Source organism: Mandrillus leucophaeus, unplaced genomic scaffold, assembly GCF_000951045.1.
Source record: "Mandrillus leucophaeus isolate KB7577 unplaced genomic scaffold, Mleu.le_1.0 Scaffold218, whole genome shotgun sequence".
Classification (NCBI taxonomy): Eukaryota; Metazoa; Chordata; class Mammalia; order Primates; family Cercopithecidae; genus Mandrillus; species Mandrillus leucophaeus.
In genome coordinates this window covers 775,363-793,379 of record NW_012102232.1, presented here as the reverse complement: position 1 = coordinate 793,379, position 18,017 = coordinate 775,363, and the positions used below count along the sequence as shown (strand labels likewise).

At 39.2% G+C, this 18,017-nt stretch overlaps 1 protein-coding gene across 1 annotated transcript in view; it reads left to right on the top strand.

Annotated features, from left to right (window-relative positions):
- Positions 1-18,017, top strand: part of DROSHA (drosha, ribonuclease type III) — a 154,771-nt gene that overhangs the window by 94,692 nt on the left and 42,062 nt on the right. Inside the window, exons 21-24 of the mRNA XM_011980812.1 lie at positions 399-463; positions 11,689-11,748; positions 13,112-13,211; positions 17,327-17,438. Coding sequence (XP_011836202.1) covers positions 399-463; positions 11,689-11,748; positions 13,112-13,211; positions 17,327-17,438 — 337 coding nt within the window. The remainder of the gene's footprint in view (positions 1-398; positions 464-11,688; positions 11,749-13,111; positions 13,212-17,326; positions 17,439-18,017) is intronic.

Sequence of the window (18,017 nt, the reverse complement as noted above, 5' to 3'; positions counted from 1 at the left end):
ATGCCACCATACTTGGCTAGTTTTTTTGTATTTTTATTAGAGACAGGGTTTTGCCATATTGGCCAGACTGGTCTTGAACTCCTGACCTCAAGTGATCTACCCGCCTCTGCCTCCCAAAGTGCTGAGGTTACAGACATGAGCCACCGCACCTAGAGCCACCGCATGGACTCTTTTATAATATTTACTTTGAGCAAGAACTATAATAAGGGTTGATGAGTTTTTTAGAAAAATTTCTTTTTCCTATCCAGTGTTTTAAATAATTGTTTATTACACTTTTAGACAGGTAGATTCCAAATCTTTTAAAATCACATTGACATGAGATAATTTTTTTCTACTGTCATATGATGGTCCTATAATTCTTCTATCCGTATTCACTTGTGTATTTGTTTTTATTTTAAATAGGGATTAACACCTTGATAAATATTATGTCACGCCTTGGCCAAGATGACCCAACTCCCTCAAGGTAAAGTTGATTTTTAAAAAACAACTTGATTGATATGCAATTCACATACTATACAATTTACTCATTTAAAGCATATAATTCAGGGTTTTTAGTAAGTTCACAAAATTGTGTATCCATGGCCATTATCTAATTTTGCAACATTGACATTACCCCAAAGAGAAACCTGGTACCCATTAGTAATCTCTCCCCATGTTCCTTAGCCTGCCCAGTCCTAGGCAACCACCAATTTATTTTCAACCTCTATGGATTTGTCTCTTCTGAACATTTTATATGAAAGGTGTCATGTAAGTTCTTTGCAATTGTCTTCTTTTACCTAGCATGTTTTCAGGATTTGGCCATAGTATGGTATGTGTCAATACTTCATTGTTTTTATTGCTAAATAATATTCCATGATGTGAGCATACCATATTTTATGTATCTGTCCTTCAGTTAATGGGCATTTAGATTGTTTGTACTTTTTGGCTGGTGAATAATGCTGCTGTGAATATTTATGTACAGATTTTGTTTGGACATATATTTTGATTTCCCTTGGGTGTACACTTAGGAGTAGAATTGCTGGGTCATATGGTAACTCTGTTTAACCTTTTAAGGAACTGCCAGACTGTTTTCCCAAGTGGCTGCACCATCTTATATTCCCAGCAGCAATATAGCAGGGATCCAATGTCTCTACATTTTTGTCAACACTTGTTACTGTCTGTCTTTTTTATTCTAGCCCTTCTATTCTAGTAAATATGAAGTATTATGTCATTGTGGTTTTGATTTGCATTTCCCTCAGAGCTCATGAAATTGAGCATCTTTTCATGTGCTTATTGACTATTTGTTCATCTTCTTCGGAGAAATATCTGTTCAAATCCTTTTCCCATTTTTAATTGGGTTATTCTAAATTATTGAGTTATAATAGTTTTTAAATATATTCTCAGATACAAATTCCTTATCAGATTTGCAAACATTTTTTTCATTCTGTGAGTTGTCTTTTCTCTCTTGATGATGGCCTTTGAAGTACAAAACTTTTGATGAAGTTTTAACTATCCTGAGTTTATTGCATTTCCTCACAAATTTTTGGATTAGCTTGTCAATTTCTGCAAAGAAGTCAGTAGGGATTTTGATAGGCATTATGTTGATTCTGTAGATCAATTTGGAAATCATTACCATCTTTTAAAAAATGTTTATTTAAAGTGTGGTTTGTTACATGGTAAACTTGTGTCATGGAGGTTTGTTGTACAGATTTTTTTATCACCCAGGTATTAAGCCTAATAGCTATTAGTTATTTTTCCTTATCCTCTGCCTCCTTTCGTTCTCCACCCTCCGAAAGGCCCCATTGTGTGTTGTCCTCCTCTATGTGTCCATGTAATCTGTGGCATTTGGTTTTCTGTTCCTGTGTTCGTTTGTTAGGGATAATGACTTCCAGCTCTGTCCATGTTCCTGCAAAGGATATGATCTCATTTGTTTTTATGGCTACATAGTATTCCATGGTGTAGAAGTACCACATTTTTTTTCTTTTTTTTTTGAGACAGTGTCTCATTCTGTTGCCCAGGCTGCAGTACAGTGGCATGATCTTGGCTCACTGCAACCTCTGCCTCCTGGGTTCAAGTGATTCTCACACCTCAGTCACCTGAGTAGCTGGGATTACAGGTGTGCACCAGCGTGCCTGACTAAGTTTTATATTTTTGGTGGAGACGAGGTTTCGCCATGTTGGCCAGGCTGGTCTCCAACTCCTGGCCTCAAGTTATCCATCTGCCTTGAGCTCCCAAAGTGCTGGGATTACAGACCTGAGTCACTGTGCCTGGCCCCAAATTTTCTTTATGCAGTCTATCATTGAAGGGCATTTAGGTTGATGATTACCATCTTAACCTTTTTTTTTCTTTTTCTTTTTCTTTTTTTTTTACATAGAGACAGGGCTCTTGCTATGTTGCCCAGGCTTACCATCTTAATCTTAAGTTTTCTGATTCATGAACTTGGATGTCTTTCCATTTATCTGTCTTTTAAAATTTTTTCAAAATGTTTTATAGTTTTCAGAGTATACATTTTGCACATCTTTTGCAAAATTTATTCTGAAGTATGTTATTCTTTTTTGTGCTGTTATAAATGGAATCTTTTTTTTTTGAGATGGAGTCTCGCTCTGTCGCCCAGCCTGGAGTACAGTGGTACGATCTCGGCTCACTGCAAGCTACACCTCCCAGACTCATGCCATTCTCCTGCCTCAGCCTCCTGAGTAGCTGGGACTACAGGTGCCCGCCCCCATGCCTGGCTTTTTTTTTTGTATTTTTAGTAGAGATGGGGTTTCATCGTGTTAGCCGGGATGGTCTCCATCTCCTGACCTCGTGATCCGCCCGCCTCAGCCTCCCAAAGTGCTGGGATTACAGGTGTGAGCCACTGCGCCCGGCCTGGAATTGATTTCTTAATTTCATTTTCAGGTTGTTCATTGAAAGTGTATGGAAATACAGTTAATTTTGGTGTATTGGTCTTATGACCTCCAACCTTGTTGCTCCTGTTTATTAGGTCTAATAGTTTTTTAGTGGATTCCTTAGGATTTTTTTATACATGAACTAATATTATCTACAAATAGCAATAGTTTTACTTCTTCCTGTGTAATCCTTTTAATTTCATTTTCTTAACTTAGTTGCCCTGTCTAGAGCCTTCAGTACAATACTGAATAGAAGTATTGAGAGCAGATCTTTGTCTTCCTAATCTCAGTAGGAAGCATTCAGTCTTTCACTATTGAGGATGATGTTAGCTGTTGGGTTTTTATAGATGCTTTTTATCAGAGTAAAGAAGGTCTCTTCTATTCTTAGTTGCTAAGTGTTTTTATCATGAAATGGTGTTGAATTTTGTCACATGCTTTTTCGGTAGCTGTTAACATAATCGTGTCATTTTATTCTCTTATTCTAATTGATTTGGGGTGTTAAACCAACCTGGCTTTCCTGGAATGCCTCCCACTTGATTGTGGTGTCTCATTCTTCTCATGTGCTGCTGTATTCAGTTTGGTAGTATTTTGCTTAGGATTTGTGTGTCTATATTCACAAGATACTGGTTTGTAGTTTTCTTTTCCTGTGATGTTTTGTCTAGTTTCATTACAATGGTAATACTAGCCTCATATAACGAGTCAGAAAGTTTTGTACGTTAGCTTTTCTTATTTAATTTCCTGGTTTTATAAGATACCTTCCCATATTGATATTCTCATTTATGTGTGGTCTTGAGGCCTTCGAAGAATCTGGGAATGGAATGGCCTAGGTCTATATAAACTTATTAACACAGTTTGACAACTGAATGGAAGCAAATGCTTAATGGCTGATGAGGTTCTGGGGTTGCTTGCAAGGAGGATTATCTTTGTGTGTGAGGTACAGCAGGTTCTCTTTGGAAAGCCAGTAGAGGAAATTACTTGAGGGTGGCTTTCTTTTTAAGGTGGGGGGTTGGAAAATGGAATAGCTATGCTTATCATTCTGGGGATCTAGACAGATGGATTAAAGGTGGACAGAGTAGGGTTGGAAGTGACAGGAAATTGAGGCAATTACTTCAGCTGCCCACTGGCCTCCACAAAAATTGCCAGCAATGGCTGACATGGCTTCCTTTTCCAATATCTCCTTCATGTGTCAGGTTTTTAAAAAATTGACTTGCCTTGACTTGTTGCCTTTGAGGTTATCATAAACCAAACCTCTTCAATCAAGAGGTAAAAGGAAAAGCAGGATAGAGCTTTAAAATTCTTGTTTGAAAATGATCATCCGCCCATACACCTCACGTGATATTCTGTGAGAGTCTAAGATCAGAAAAGAATGAATTAAAACAGCTCTTAATCACATCCTTGGGGATGGTGTGACCATGGTTTTATTCTTCTCATGTGCTGCTGTATTCAGTTTGGTTATCTCATTCTTCTCATGTGCTGCTGTATTCAGTTTGGTAGTATTTTGCTTAGGATTTGTGTGTCTATATTCACAAGATACTGGTTTGTAGTTTTCTTTTCCTGTGATGTTGTAAAGTCTGTATTTTGATAAGTAGAATCCTAAATACCCATAGCCCTCTAACATGGCTACACAAACACCATAGACATGTACTTTTCAATGATGAAAATCTGGCTTTAAATCGTCTTTGTCTCATCTTCCCCTCCCGCAGTTGTTGGTATGTAAATTATGTCTTTTGGTAACATCATTCGAACCCCATGATTTATGTTTTCTTTTGCTCTGTTACAAACAGGTGGCTTTCTTACCATGGCAGAAGGGATGACACCTGAGAAACTGTGTGATGTTTGAATTTACCATTTTGAAAATGATATTGACAGAGAATAAACAAATAATCTCTCTTGTCCTTTGACATTTGGCCTTTGCTGCTTGTGTTGAGAGGCTCTTGCCCTGAATATGATTTTTTTGCTGATGCAGAGTTGACCCCAAGTGTCTGTTCAGAGAGAGCCTCTTGGCGTTGGCTGCCAGGATCTGCTGCTCGTTGACTGCTATCAGCTAGCAGTCCACAGCTGGGCACAGCTTCTCACAGATTGACCCAAGTAAGACAGAGCTGCTTACCTGGGTTGTCAAGCATACCCTGTCCCTTCCCTGTGTGCTGATCGTCATTGTAAAACTTCCTCTGTAATGCCCATGTAACCTTGTAATATCCGGCTCAAATCCTGCTGGTATTTATTTTATGGTACATATTCTTGTTCTTCTGTGCACCCATAATTGTGTTATGGGGCTATTTTTCTTTACTGGACTATAAGGATTTTGAAGTTCTATGGTCCTACCCATGTTTTTTCTCTCCGTTCTTTGTAACTAGGACCTTTCACAGAACAAGTACTCAGTAAATAAGTATTAAAGGAAGTAATGCCATTCATCATACTACTTTATCCCAGGCTATTTACTTATTGACTAGAAATAGGGCAATGGGGGGGATCAAGAAGGGTTATGGTCAGCAGTTTAAATGGCTGGGTAGTATCTTTCTTAATCTCATTTGGGTTGGGCTAGGGTTTACAAAAAAGGCATGAAGCCTTAAAATTAATAAATAATTCTTGATAGCCTGGCTGCCCATGAAAACTACAAAATAATTAACTTTTATGATGCTGTTATCTCAAGCGAATATGCCACCCATAATTTTAAAAACGTCAGTGTTTAACCAACTAAATGTGAGCTGAATAGTTATATTTAATTCATTCATGCAAATTGTGATGAACTGTTACCACAAAAAGGGTGTCTGAAGGATTAGGCATTTGGTGGCATTCAAGTAATCCATGTATTATCAGTAAGACCCTTGGGAAGGAGGGGCCAGAAGAGTAGCAATGGAAAAAAGGGGAAAATCAAGCTGCCTTGGTTTGATTTGATTTTTTTTTCTGTTGGAGAGTCATTGCTACATATAATGCATAAAAATCTTGGCCAGGCACTGTGGCTCATGCCTGTAATTCCAGCACTTTGGGAGGCCGAGGTGGGTGGATCACCTGAGGTTAGGAGTTCAAGTCCAGCCTGGCCAACATGATGAAACCCTGTCTCTACTAAAAACACAAAAATCAGCCAGGCATGGTGGTGGCCTCCTGTAATCCCAACTACTCGGGTGGTTGAGGCAGGAGAATCACTTGAACCCAGGAGGTGGAGGTTGCAGTGAGCCAAGATCATGTGACAGAGTGAGACTCTGTCTCAAAAAAAAAAAAAAAAAAAAAAAAATTATTGGACCAACAGAGAGACACATTTGGACTATTTGTTAATGTCTCTGTATTTAAGGAAATGGTAGTTGCAAGTATATTTTGCATTAAAAGCACAATAATATATATTAAATATATATAAATTCCACTGAATGAATTTACCACCCTAAATGCTTCAAGTTAATTCCCAAGTCCAGTAGTTTCAGATCTACTGGGTCTGTGGCCTGTCCTCCCTACAAGTGTCCAGGCAGATGCGGTGAGGTGAAGGAATCCTGAATTGGGTAGAAGTTCCCACTGACCTCCAAGGCCCCCTCTAGCTCTACTCTCTGAGTCACTGCTTGAGGCTTGGGATGCCAGAGTGCGAAAGATTCTGCCTACCCTCACTGGATTTGGCCTATCCCAAGATGGCTTTCCTTGGAGTGAATGGCACCTTACAGTACTTACTGTTACAGGGAGATTGTTGTGTTTTATAAAGTGCATTCCTCAGACAAAATGTCCTGTATAAATGTTACAGTTAATCTACATTTCATAATGCCTCTGTTGATTCACTTCTTAAAAACAAATGGAGTGTTTACTGCTCAGTAAACATCTCATCTTGGAACCTGCTAGTATTTATAAGGAGGGTGATTAAAGAAAGTCTAAGCAATGAAGGAAGGAACAAAAGATTTGCTACTGCTATGAGGACTAGCAGCCCACTCTTCCCATTTTTCCAGATAAACCATTGGCTTAGGAATTGTACAGTATAATAATAAACTAAAGTGGTATTTAATCCCCATTCTTATTTATGGCTTATTGCCAGAGTTTAGTCATAATGTAGATACAGAAAAACATATGTTGGATATTTAATAAATGGCAGACTCTCTATTGAATAAACCTGATTAGAACCATGACCTTGTATTTCAACAAAATGAATAATAATTCAACTTTGTGGTTATTAAAACCCTAGACATAGTTTTTGTCTCCATGAAAGTTTATAAAAGAAATTAAGGTAAAACTTAAAGCCAGTATGACTTCATTTAAAATAATATTTGACTTCAAGCATATACCAAATATGACTTATTGTCATATTTGGCCAAATGTCTTATTATTCTTTAAAAATGCATTAGACATCCAAATATGGTTTGTCCCCAACTCCTTTGCCCCCAGTTTCTTGCTTTCCATGTGAAGATTTTTCTGTATAGTACTTTGCATTATTAGGAAGAAGATAAAGCCTGTGCCACAGAAAATGCATTTTTATTTTACTGGCTCATGAAAAAGAATTTATTTTTTAAAACTCACTATTTCTTTCTTATTTCTATCCTTACCCAGGACAGTAGCTTAATAGGTTTCTTGAAATTGCAGGAAGACTTAGGAGTTAACATCGTCTTACCATTAAATCATGCCTCTATTCCTTGATGCTTTCTCCAAGAATGATGGCAGATGCTTTTGAAGTTCTGGTGTATTTGACAGAAAGCAAAATCTCAGTATTGAAAAGTTTTGAAATTTTTTTTTGTTAATATAATGTGTTATACTCCACTGTGGAACTTTTGAGTCACTCTTGGCTAGTGGAGTAGCAACAAAAAAAAGTCCTTTAAAGTCTAGTATATATTTGGTAAAAGTAAGAAAAGTTTGTTTTAGGACCTACTGCTTTTTTTTTTTTTTTTTTTTTTTTTTTGAGTCATGGTCTCCCACTGTCACCCAGGCTGGAGTGCAGTGGTATAATCATAACTCACCGCAGCTTTGACCTCCCAGGCTCAAGTGATCCTCCCGCCTCAGCCTCCAGAGTAGATGAGACTACAGGAATGTGCCACCGCACCTGGTTAATTTTTTAATTTTTTGTACAGACAAGGTCTTTCTTTGTTGCCTAGGCTGGTCCTGAACGTCTGGCCTCAAGCAATCTCCCATCTCAGTCTCCCAAAGTGCTAGGATTACAGGCATAAGCCACACCTGGCCTCCCCCCACCCCCTGTTTTTTTTAACTGAATTATGAGATTATGAATTTGTCAGCTAGATATGAATGTATTTTCTCTTTCTCTGTCTCTCTTTTTCATTTCCCATTATTGGCTATTACAGTTGAGTATCCCTTATCCAAAATGCTTGGGACCAGCAGTGTTTCAGATTTTTTTGGATTTTGGAATATTTGCATATACATAGTGAGATATCTTGGGGATAGGACACAATTATAACTGAAATTCACTTATATTTCATACATATTTTATATATATGAAATATATATAAGATGGCCTATTTATTTTTTAAAACTCACTATTTCTTTCTTATTTCTATCCTTACCCAGGACAGTAGCTTAATAGGTTTCTTGAAATTGCAGGAAGACTTAGGAGTTAACATCATCTTACCATTAAATCATGCCTCTATTCCTTGATGCTTTCTCCAAGAATGATGGCAGATGCTTTTGAAGTTCTGGTGTATTTGACAGAAAGCAAAATCTCAGTATTGAAAAGTTTTGAAATTTTTTTTTGTTAATATAATGTGTTATACTCCACTGTGGAACTTTTGAGTCACTCTTGGCTAGTGGAGTAGCAACAAAAAAAAGTCCTTTAAAGTCTAGTATATATTTGGTAAAAGTAAGAAAAGTTTGTTTTAGGACCTACTGCTTTTTTTTTTTTTTTTTTTTTTTTTTTTTGAGTCATGGTCTCCCACTGTCACCCCTGTCTCTTATACACATCTAGATGTGTATAAGAGACAGCTCCAGTACTTAGGGTCGGCCTCCCAGTTGGCTGTAGGAATGAGTGCGATTTGGGAGAGGTAGCAGGGAAAGGAGAGGGGATAGTATGTGCATGGTATAGTTGTGCAGGTTGATCAACATGGAGTTGAAAGTTGCTGTTAAAAGTAGATAAAAGGGGTGGGTATGATGAAACTAGATAAAGAATGGCCTTGAAAGCCAGATAGGTTGAGAGTCGACAGGCAGCTATTGAGTTTTTTGGGGAGGTGTGGTTTGGTGTCAGAGAGATTTAAGAAAGCCCCTGTAGTTAGTGAGGCCAGCTTCTGCTCATGCCCAAGCCTGTCCTTTGCTGTCTTTGCTCAGACCCCAGAGACTCTATGTGTCCTCCTTCCCTCCTCAGTGCATCCCTTTGGTTTTTCTCCCCGTGTATATCCCCAGACTCATATTTTCTCTTTCAGCAGCCAGCCTTGAATCAGACATTCAGGTTCTTCCTCATATTTAGTCATCCCCCCGCTTATCCTTCCAAGGCCTCTAGTGAATGCATGAAACCAAAGATAGTACATAACCCTATACGTACTGTGTTTTTTCCTACACATACATACCTATAATGAAGTTTAAATTATAAATTAGGCACAGTAAGAGATTAACAGCAACAATAATAAAATAGAAGAGTTATAACAACATGCCTTCTGTATGCCAAACCCCATGACATGCAGCTTACCTATGTAACAAACCTGCACATGTACCCCTGAACCTAAAATAAAAGTAAAAAGTAAATAAATAACGGTATGCCAGCATCATGACTCTTGTGCTTTGGGACCATTATTAAGTAAAATAAGGATGACTTGAATAGGCCCTGAGATACTATGACAGTCGATCTGGTAGCCCACATGGCTATTAAGTGACAGCATAGAGATACTAGAAAAAGGGATTATCCCAGGTGAGATAGGGTGGGACAGCACAAGATTTTACCATGTGGTAAAGAACAGCATGCAATTTAAAACTTATGAATTGTTTATTTCTGAAATTTTCCACTTAATGTTTTCAGACTGTGGTTGGCCAGGGGTAACTGAAACTGTGGAATGTGAAACCATGGGTATGGGAGGGCTACTATACAATTCCATACAACTTATTATTTCTCCAGCTTACTGTAGTCACAAGCAGGTTTGTCTCCACCACTTCACATATAGCCTATCAAGGGCCTCAGTGACTTCACAGGACTGAATCGGTGGTCTGTTCTCATCTGACTTGAGTCTAAGCAACATTGGGCATGGCTCACCACTTCTCTCTTGAAACACATTCTTCCCTATGGCTGCAGGATAACATGCTGTCCTTGAGGAGAGCATACTGACTTCCTTTTCCTCCTACCTCCCTGGCCAGGTCTCCTTTTCTGGCTTCCCTCCTGCTTGACTTCTCAACTTCAGCACTCCCTGGGTTCATTCCTGGCACCTTTTTTTCCCTCTGGCTGCATCCTCTCAAGTGGTGTCATATGATTCATCACCTGAAATTCTGTCTAACATTGACCAACTCTAAAGATTCATTAGCAACTTTGTCCTAGCCCATGAGCAGAAGGTTAGTATCTGGCACTCTACTGGATCTTTCCATTTGGATATTTGATGGGCACTTCAAAGTTAACGTCCAAAATGCACCTCTTGCTTTTACCACAAACCTGTTTTCCTTTTGGTCCTCCCCTCCACAGTAAATGGCACCACTTCTCACAGGCTACTTAAGCTAAAGCCTAGACATTGACCTTCATTCTTTTCTTTCACTTAGCTTCCAAATCCCAACTCCAGCTATCAACAATTCTTTTCGGCTGTTTCTCCAAAATACATCCCAAATGTGACGGTTTCCCTCGTCTCCACTGTGACCTCCCCAGCCTAAGCCTCCCATGTGGGAAAGTCTCCTTGCATCTGCTGCAACCTCCCCTCAGTGCTTCTGTGTCCTGCACTCTGTGTCTACACAGCAGCAGCCAGTGTGGCCTGTTGAAAACCTAAATCACTTCATGTCATGTCTGTGCTCAACCAAAGGGGCAGTGAGAGAAGCACGTTAGTACTGAGAGGAGGTGCTCCATTGGCTTCACTGAGACGCAGGAGGAGGTTTTCCATGGGCCACCTTCTTGGTCCTTTCAGCCTTGTATGCGAACATGAGAAAATAACAGCCTGTGAGATACGACTTCATCATATAATTAAAGTGTAAATAAAGTGTAATCTGTGCACTGAAGGGGAAGTATTAATTTTGATGAGTGGCATCAGGCAGGGCTTCATAAAGAAGATAACATTTTTGCTGGGCCTTGAGGGGTGAGTAGATTTTCAGCGTGGCTCATTGTATGGGAGAGAGTAGAAGGCTCTGGGGTGGCAGGGAGCTTGGCCTGAAGAGGCACACTGAGTGTCTTAGGTGATGCCTCTTTCAGAGAATGGCAGGGGTTTTGGAGCAGGGCCCGATGAGTAGATAGGATAGGATAGGAGTGGGTAATGAAGCTGAAAACGTAGATTACACTTATTTTGAAGGACTTCAGATGCTGGGTTGAGTGTAGAGTTGGAGTGATGTGGAACTGGCTTTAGGACATTGTATCAAAATGAATTTTTCAGTGGTCAGAAAATCCACTGAAGGTATTCTTCTGTCTTCTACCTGATAGTAGTAAGGAAATACTCACGATTGTTAGTGAGATACCGCTTTGAAGGCTCTGGATGCTTTAAGTCTGGTTCCCAGGGGAAGGAAGCCCCCTGGTAGAAAGCCTGACCCACGTGGTGTGAAGGAATGCACCCCTCCTTCCCATTAGGCAGGTGCCAGGTGCCTCTGGGCTAAGATGGTGGTCTGTGCTCTTAATTATGAGGAATAGGGAAGGTGGTTTGATTACTAAAGGAGCTAACCCTCATGTGTTCTTTTCTTGCGGGGGTGGGGGGGAGTGTTAGTATGCTATATTAAGTAATCTTCTTAATTCCCATTGTAGGATTAACCACAATGAGCGGTTGGAATTCCTGGGTGATGCTGTTGTTGAATTTCTGACCAGGTAATTAGGCTTTTTTGTTTTTTACAGTTCCTCAATAATTACATTTTATAGGTAACATACTTATTACATTGCTTTCTTTGTAATTAGCCAAATAAGGCATTGATACACCATGTATTTTATCTGTTTTGTAGAGCTCAAAAGCCACATGTCTGTGGCTCTTGCCCTGACAACTCGCACTCACTGATGCTGTAATGAGTGAGATTACAAGATGAAAGGCTGGTGTCTCTGTCCTGTCAAGTATATGTTAAAGTTGCTTACAGCCACAAGAGATCAGCTTGTCTTGGTCTAGATGCTTCAGAGCTTATATTCAATTTGTAAAGAAAGGGATGATATTTTAAAATGTCATTTCAACTTCTAGGATTTGTCTTTGATCCCTTTCTTACTCTTTCTGATCTCAAGGGAAGTAAAGCTTACAAGTAATTTTAATGACCAGATTTTTTTTTGTGTGTGTGTGTGTGTGTGTGTGTGCGTGTGTGTGTGTCTGTTTCTCTCCAGAAGTGTTTTAGGATCCTTAATTTGGGGGTAGGACACCAGGCACGCTGACTCACGCCTGTAATCGCAGCACTTTGGGAGGCCAAGGCGGGTGGATCACCTGAGGTCAGGAGTTCAAAACCAGCCTGGCCAACATGACGAAACCCCATCTCTACTAAAAATACAAAAATTAGCCAGGTGTGGTGGTGCGTGCCTGTAGTCCCAGCTACCTGGGAGGCTGAGGCAGGAGAATCGCTTGAACCTGAGAGGTGAAGGTTGCATTGAGCTGAGATTGTGCCACAACACTTTAGCCTGGGTTACAGAGTGAGACTCTGTCTCAAAAAAAAAGAAACGAAATAGGGGCAGGAAAGTGTGTGTTGTTTTTCTATACTGACACAGTTTCTCTTTTAAAGGGAGACAATACGTGCTTCTCTTGGAACTCTCTTGAGCTGTTTTTTTTCTCTTTAGGTTATTTCTTTTCACAAGATGGACATAATCAGGAGAAGGGACTCCTCTCTCCAGGGGCCACACATAGCCCAAGGAAAAGCATTTGTTTCACTCCCAAGTTTTAGTATTAAATGTGTTTACTCCTAGAGTGTGTAATTGATTATTCTGCTCTTTGTTGTCATCAGAGAACAGATTTCAGAGAAACCTTTTAACAGAAATAAATGTGAAAATATGAGTGAATGGTGCCTTCTAGGTTTAAGCACATTCAAATATATTGTTCTTACCATTTAACTTTCAAAGACTTTAATCAGATCCTTTAGTTTGATTCAGCTGATGTCCATTGCACAGATACTGTGTGCCAGCCCTGTTTCTGTGACTCAGAGCCACAGACAGAATGTTGTGATGCGTATTTATTCATGTACTTCCTTTTTTTTTTTTTTTGTAGTGTCCATTTGTACTATTTGTTTCCTAGTCTGGAAGAAGGAGGATTAGCAACCTATCGAACTGCCATTGTTCAGAATCAGCACCTTGCCATGCTAGCAAAGGTACAGAAAACATCTGCAGCATTTGTAGTTATGTCTGACATGCTCTTCTGCGGCCCATGCATAATTTTGCATTTGAATAAGTAACTCTTTAGGATATATTAGGGGTGTTAATATTTTACAGACCAGGAAGTATTTTTTGTTGGGTTTTAAGGATCCAGTCTTACTAGTTTTGTTACCTTAGTGAGTTTCACCAGCAGCTAATGAACTCCACAGTGAGGTAACTTGAGAACAGATGAAGAAAAATTTGACAGATGTGCATGAACTGAGTTAAACATTTGAGGAAAAGGAACATGGGAACAAAGCAAAAGAAATGAAATATGCTGTATTTTCCCTTTGTGTAATATTTCTGTAGTACATTTGTTTCTAATTTACGTTAACAAGCCGAATGATAGTTTTGAACAGAAGATTACAGACCATTTTTTATCCACTAGGGGTACTTTCTACACCTTTGAGAATCCCCCAAATCACAAATCCTATTAAGATTTAGGGCTTAGGCTGTTCCCCTAGCCTCATTGACTTAGCTCAGTAACTAACAGAACCTTTTTATAATTCAGATAAACGTGATCTGATTTGATGTTTCCATCTCCATATGATGTCTTATTAGAATAAATCATAGCTGATAAGCACATGGACACTTGCACTGACTCATCAGGGTTCCAGTCCACACTCCTTCTCTTACAAACAGGTGGCTATGGACAAATTGACAAATTGTTGTTCTCTTCTCCAAGCCTCTGCTTTCTCATCTGTAAAATGGAAATGACATTAGCCCTTGGCATACAGCCTGGTTGTGAGAATTAAATGAGATTATGAGCTTTAATGACATCATTTATAAAGTGCTAGGCATAATACTTGTTTATAGTAATTACACAAAGATGTTAATAATTTTGTAGGGGCTGTTTTTATTGATGCTACCCATGTTCTTGTGATAAATCCTTACATTTTTATAGACCTTTGGGTTTATTTAATAGTAGGTAGAGTGGTGGCTCTTAAATCCCCAAACACTGAGGAGCCACTGGAAAAACTTCTGTGGGTTTTGCCTAATTTGTGTCTTTTCTTCATTTTGATATAAAAGTTTGATTTTGATAGAAAGAGTAAAGTTCATTCTAGGTTTATGACTGGTTTCTTAATTTGATCTTGCCAAGGCATTAATTATATTCAAAATGTGGTTAATTTTAGCTTATGTGTTAGCAATAACACAGTTTTATTTTATGTGATAACATCATCATTGTAGCTACAGTGGTAGGCTTGGAACTGGTTTTCGTGGCATTTGAGAAAGTAAATACTGATGTCTTAATGAAAACCTGTAAGCAACCAGGTAAGCTAACTTGGTTTTGGCAGGCTCACAGTGAATGAAATTTCACAACTCTATGTAAAACTGCTTAAGTGATTGGTTGATTTAATTGTCACAATGCTTCCTGATCATTCACGTAAATGCCACTGGAAATACATATTAATAAGTAGGTTGTCACTCCTTTCCTTATTGTTTTTAGTTTAGGATGTAATGGAATGGCATAATTATTTTTCAAACACTTATAGGGAGAATATTTACGAAGTGTAGGGAATTGCTGTAGCACGAAACAGAAGCTATTATATAACCCATTGGGTGCTGTAGAAAGCCATGACTAATGACAGAGGTGGCTAGTTTCTCCCTTCAGGGGTTTCTATGTGGTCTTCTTCCACCAAGCCCAAGACTTGCCATTCCCATAGTACTCAACACCCATTGGCTGCAGCAGAAGCCTGTGGCAGTCCCACCTTTCTTCTGTCTAGACTAGTAGTCCTTATCCATTTGGGAGGGGAGGGAATTGATGGAGAATTGTTGACCCCCTTTGAGAATCTAATGAAAGCTCTAGGTCACCTTCCAGACTAATGAACATTTTAACACATAAACAGTAGTATACCACTCTAGTCTTTTTAAAAGTTGTACTGATGCCAGGCGCGGTGGCTCACGCCTGTAATCCCAGCACTTTGGGAGGCCGAGGCAGGCGGATCACGAGGTCGGGAGATCGAGACCATCCTGGCCAACATGGTGAAACCTTGTCCCTGCTGAAAAATACAAAAAAATTAGCCGGGCGTGGTGGCAGGCGTCTGTAGTCCCAGCTACTCCCAGCTACTCCGGAGGCTGAGGTAGAATGGCGTGAACCCTGGAGGTGGAGCTTGCATTGAGCCTAGATCGTGCCATTGCACTCCAGCCTGGGCGACAGAGCAAGACTTTGCCTCAAAAAAAAAAAAAAAAAAGTTGTACTAATGCCTACATGGAAAAATAAGGATATAGAGTAGAGACTAGAAGAAGTCAGGAAATTCACATCACAGCACTCCAGAATACAGTAGATGTTTATAAGATAAAATATGGCTTGCAGTCTGCTCGCAAGCAGGGCTCCAGAGATAGCAAACAATTAGATTTTCCCAGTGAAGTTGTGAAACAGATGAAATTTACATATTCTAGTATAAACTCTTGCACTTTGGGATCAATTTTTAAAAAGATATTTTCTGCTATTGCATTTGTGGTAGTCAAAACTCATTTGAGTATATTTTATAATCACGGATTTCAAACAGTACAAAATACTACAGCATATATGTCTTATTTTTATTGTCTTTGTCTTTTTCCATTATGAGTAAATATGGATATTTAAGATACATACTGAGACACACAAAATCTATGTCTTTTGTCTGAGGACTGCTGGAACTCATATTGTCCTAGGCTGTTCATTGACTTGTGAGTTGTTCCATGTTATGTGGCATGTTATTGCTTAGTATTTATTGAATTGAATTACATGGTAAAGGAAATGGATTTATTGCATATTTATGCAATGTTTGTCTCTTTTTTATGGAAAGAATTATGATTTCCATTTATTCAATCTCAGGAGTTGTATAAAAAATATTCTTTCACGTCGTGTCTAATTCTAAAAGGCTGGAATTGATTTGTATGTTGTAATGCCATGGGATAAGAAATAAGCAGCCACAGAGATCAAAGTAAAGGAAAATTATGAGTAAGATAGTGAAATGAATCCAGAGGTAAAGTTAGTACACACTGACATATTCATCAGTCCTACACCTAGAACTGGGCTACAAATTTGGCTCTAAACTCTTTTGAGGCCAAATCAGAAAAGGAAACACAAAGCACTACGAGTGCTATTTTCAAAGCCCTTAAGATCAATCCAATTCATTACTCAGAAGGTCTCACTGAACCCACAGAGAGATGAGTATGGAAACCTCATAAGGGGGACACAAGTGCAGAGATATCGGGGTCCCCAAATCCTCACAAAAAATAAAAATAAAAATAAAGATTTAGAAGTGTAAGGCATTTTGAAGTCTTCTGAGGATCCTCACTCTACCGCATAAAAATCTATTTTGGGCCAGGTGTGGTGGCTCACGCCTGTAATCCTAGCCGTTTGCGAGGCTGAGGTGACTGCATCACCTGAGGTCAGGAGTTTGAGACCAGCCTGGCAAACATGGTGAAACCCTGTCTCTACTAAAAATACAAAAATTAGCTGGGCGTGGTGGCGGGTGCCTGTAGTCCCATTTACTCGAGAGGGTGAGGCAGGAGAATCTCTTGAACCCGGGAGGTGGAGGTTGCAGTGAGCCAAGATCATACCACTGCACGCCAGCCTGGGCGACAGAGCCAGATTCCATCTCCAAAAAAAAAAAAAAAAATCTGTTTTTTATGGTGCTGACATTGTCAGTACCACATGACTTGAGTCAAAGATGTAAAACTGACTTTCAGAAGTTTGTGTTAGGTTTGTAATTCTCTCCATAGGCATATTGGATGAACCCAGGGGATTATGGTCTCATAGCAGAGTCTTATTCCAGCCTGGGCTAGTGCTTGGTCTGAACTTGGAATTGGAAAGTTCAGATCTGATCAATTATGAATCCTGCTTGAACTATTGGAGGTTGTAGAAGCCTGTTTGGGAAAGAATTGAGTTGGCGAAAACTGAGTTGTATTTATAAGACTTCTAATGCATGTTAAACTAAACTGTCTCTTAATATACTCATATGGATTTGTAACCATTCCCCTGCCCCCATCTCGTTTCCACACCAACCCTCTGCAAGAGATGGGGAGTTCCTATAGTTAAGATTGTGGCAAACTTTCTTACATTTTGTCATTGTGAATTTTGTAGAAACTTGAACTGGATCGATTTATGCTGTATGCTCACGGGCCTGACCTTTGTAGAGAATCGGACCTTCGACATGCAATGGCCAATTGTTTTGAAGCATTAATAGGTAATTTCTGTCTTCGTAGTCTACTTTCTTGCATGTCTAAACAGTCTGGAGAGCACATAAAATTTTGTGTGGAAACTTGGGACAGAATTATTTGTTCCCAAAGTACAGGACGTTCCTAGTATGACACCTACCACCTTATAGTTATTTCAGTTCCTTCAGAGCAGTGAACATGGCTCTTTTTTTTTTTTTTTTTTTCCATTCTTACTGCCTGAATTGGTGTCTTGATGTCATGTAGATGCTTAGCATTTCATGAATTGAAATGAGGTGAATTAATATGGAGATGGATAACTTTCCAGATTTGAGTCAGGATCACATACATAAATGAACAGATTAGGTTGCTGAGAGACTCCATTGTTGCTTTTGATTAAACTATTTGTAATATTTCTGTTTTAAACATCTTGAAAACACCACATTTTTAAAACCCTACCCAGGGTTTGAGTCTGTATAACTGTTATTGATTCACTTGAAGCAAGACTGATGTTGACATTTCACTCCTCACTCAGGCACTTTACTTCCTTGGCTTCTTTTTGACTGTAACCAGAATTAGCCATTGGTACAGGAAAGTTATGAAGAATTAATTAGCTGGTG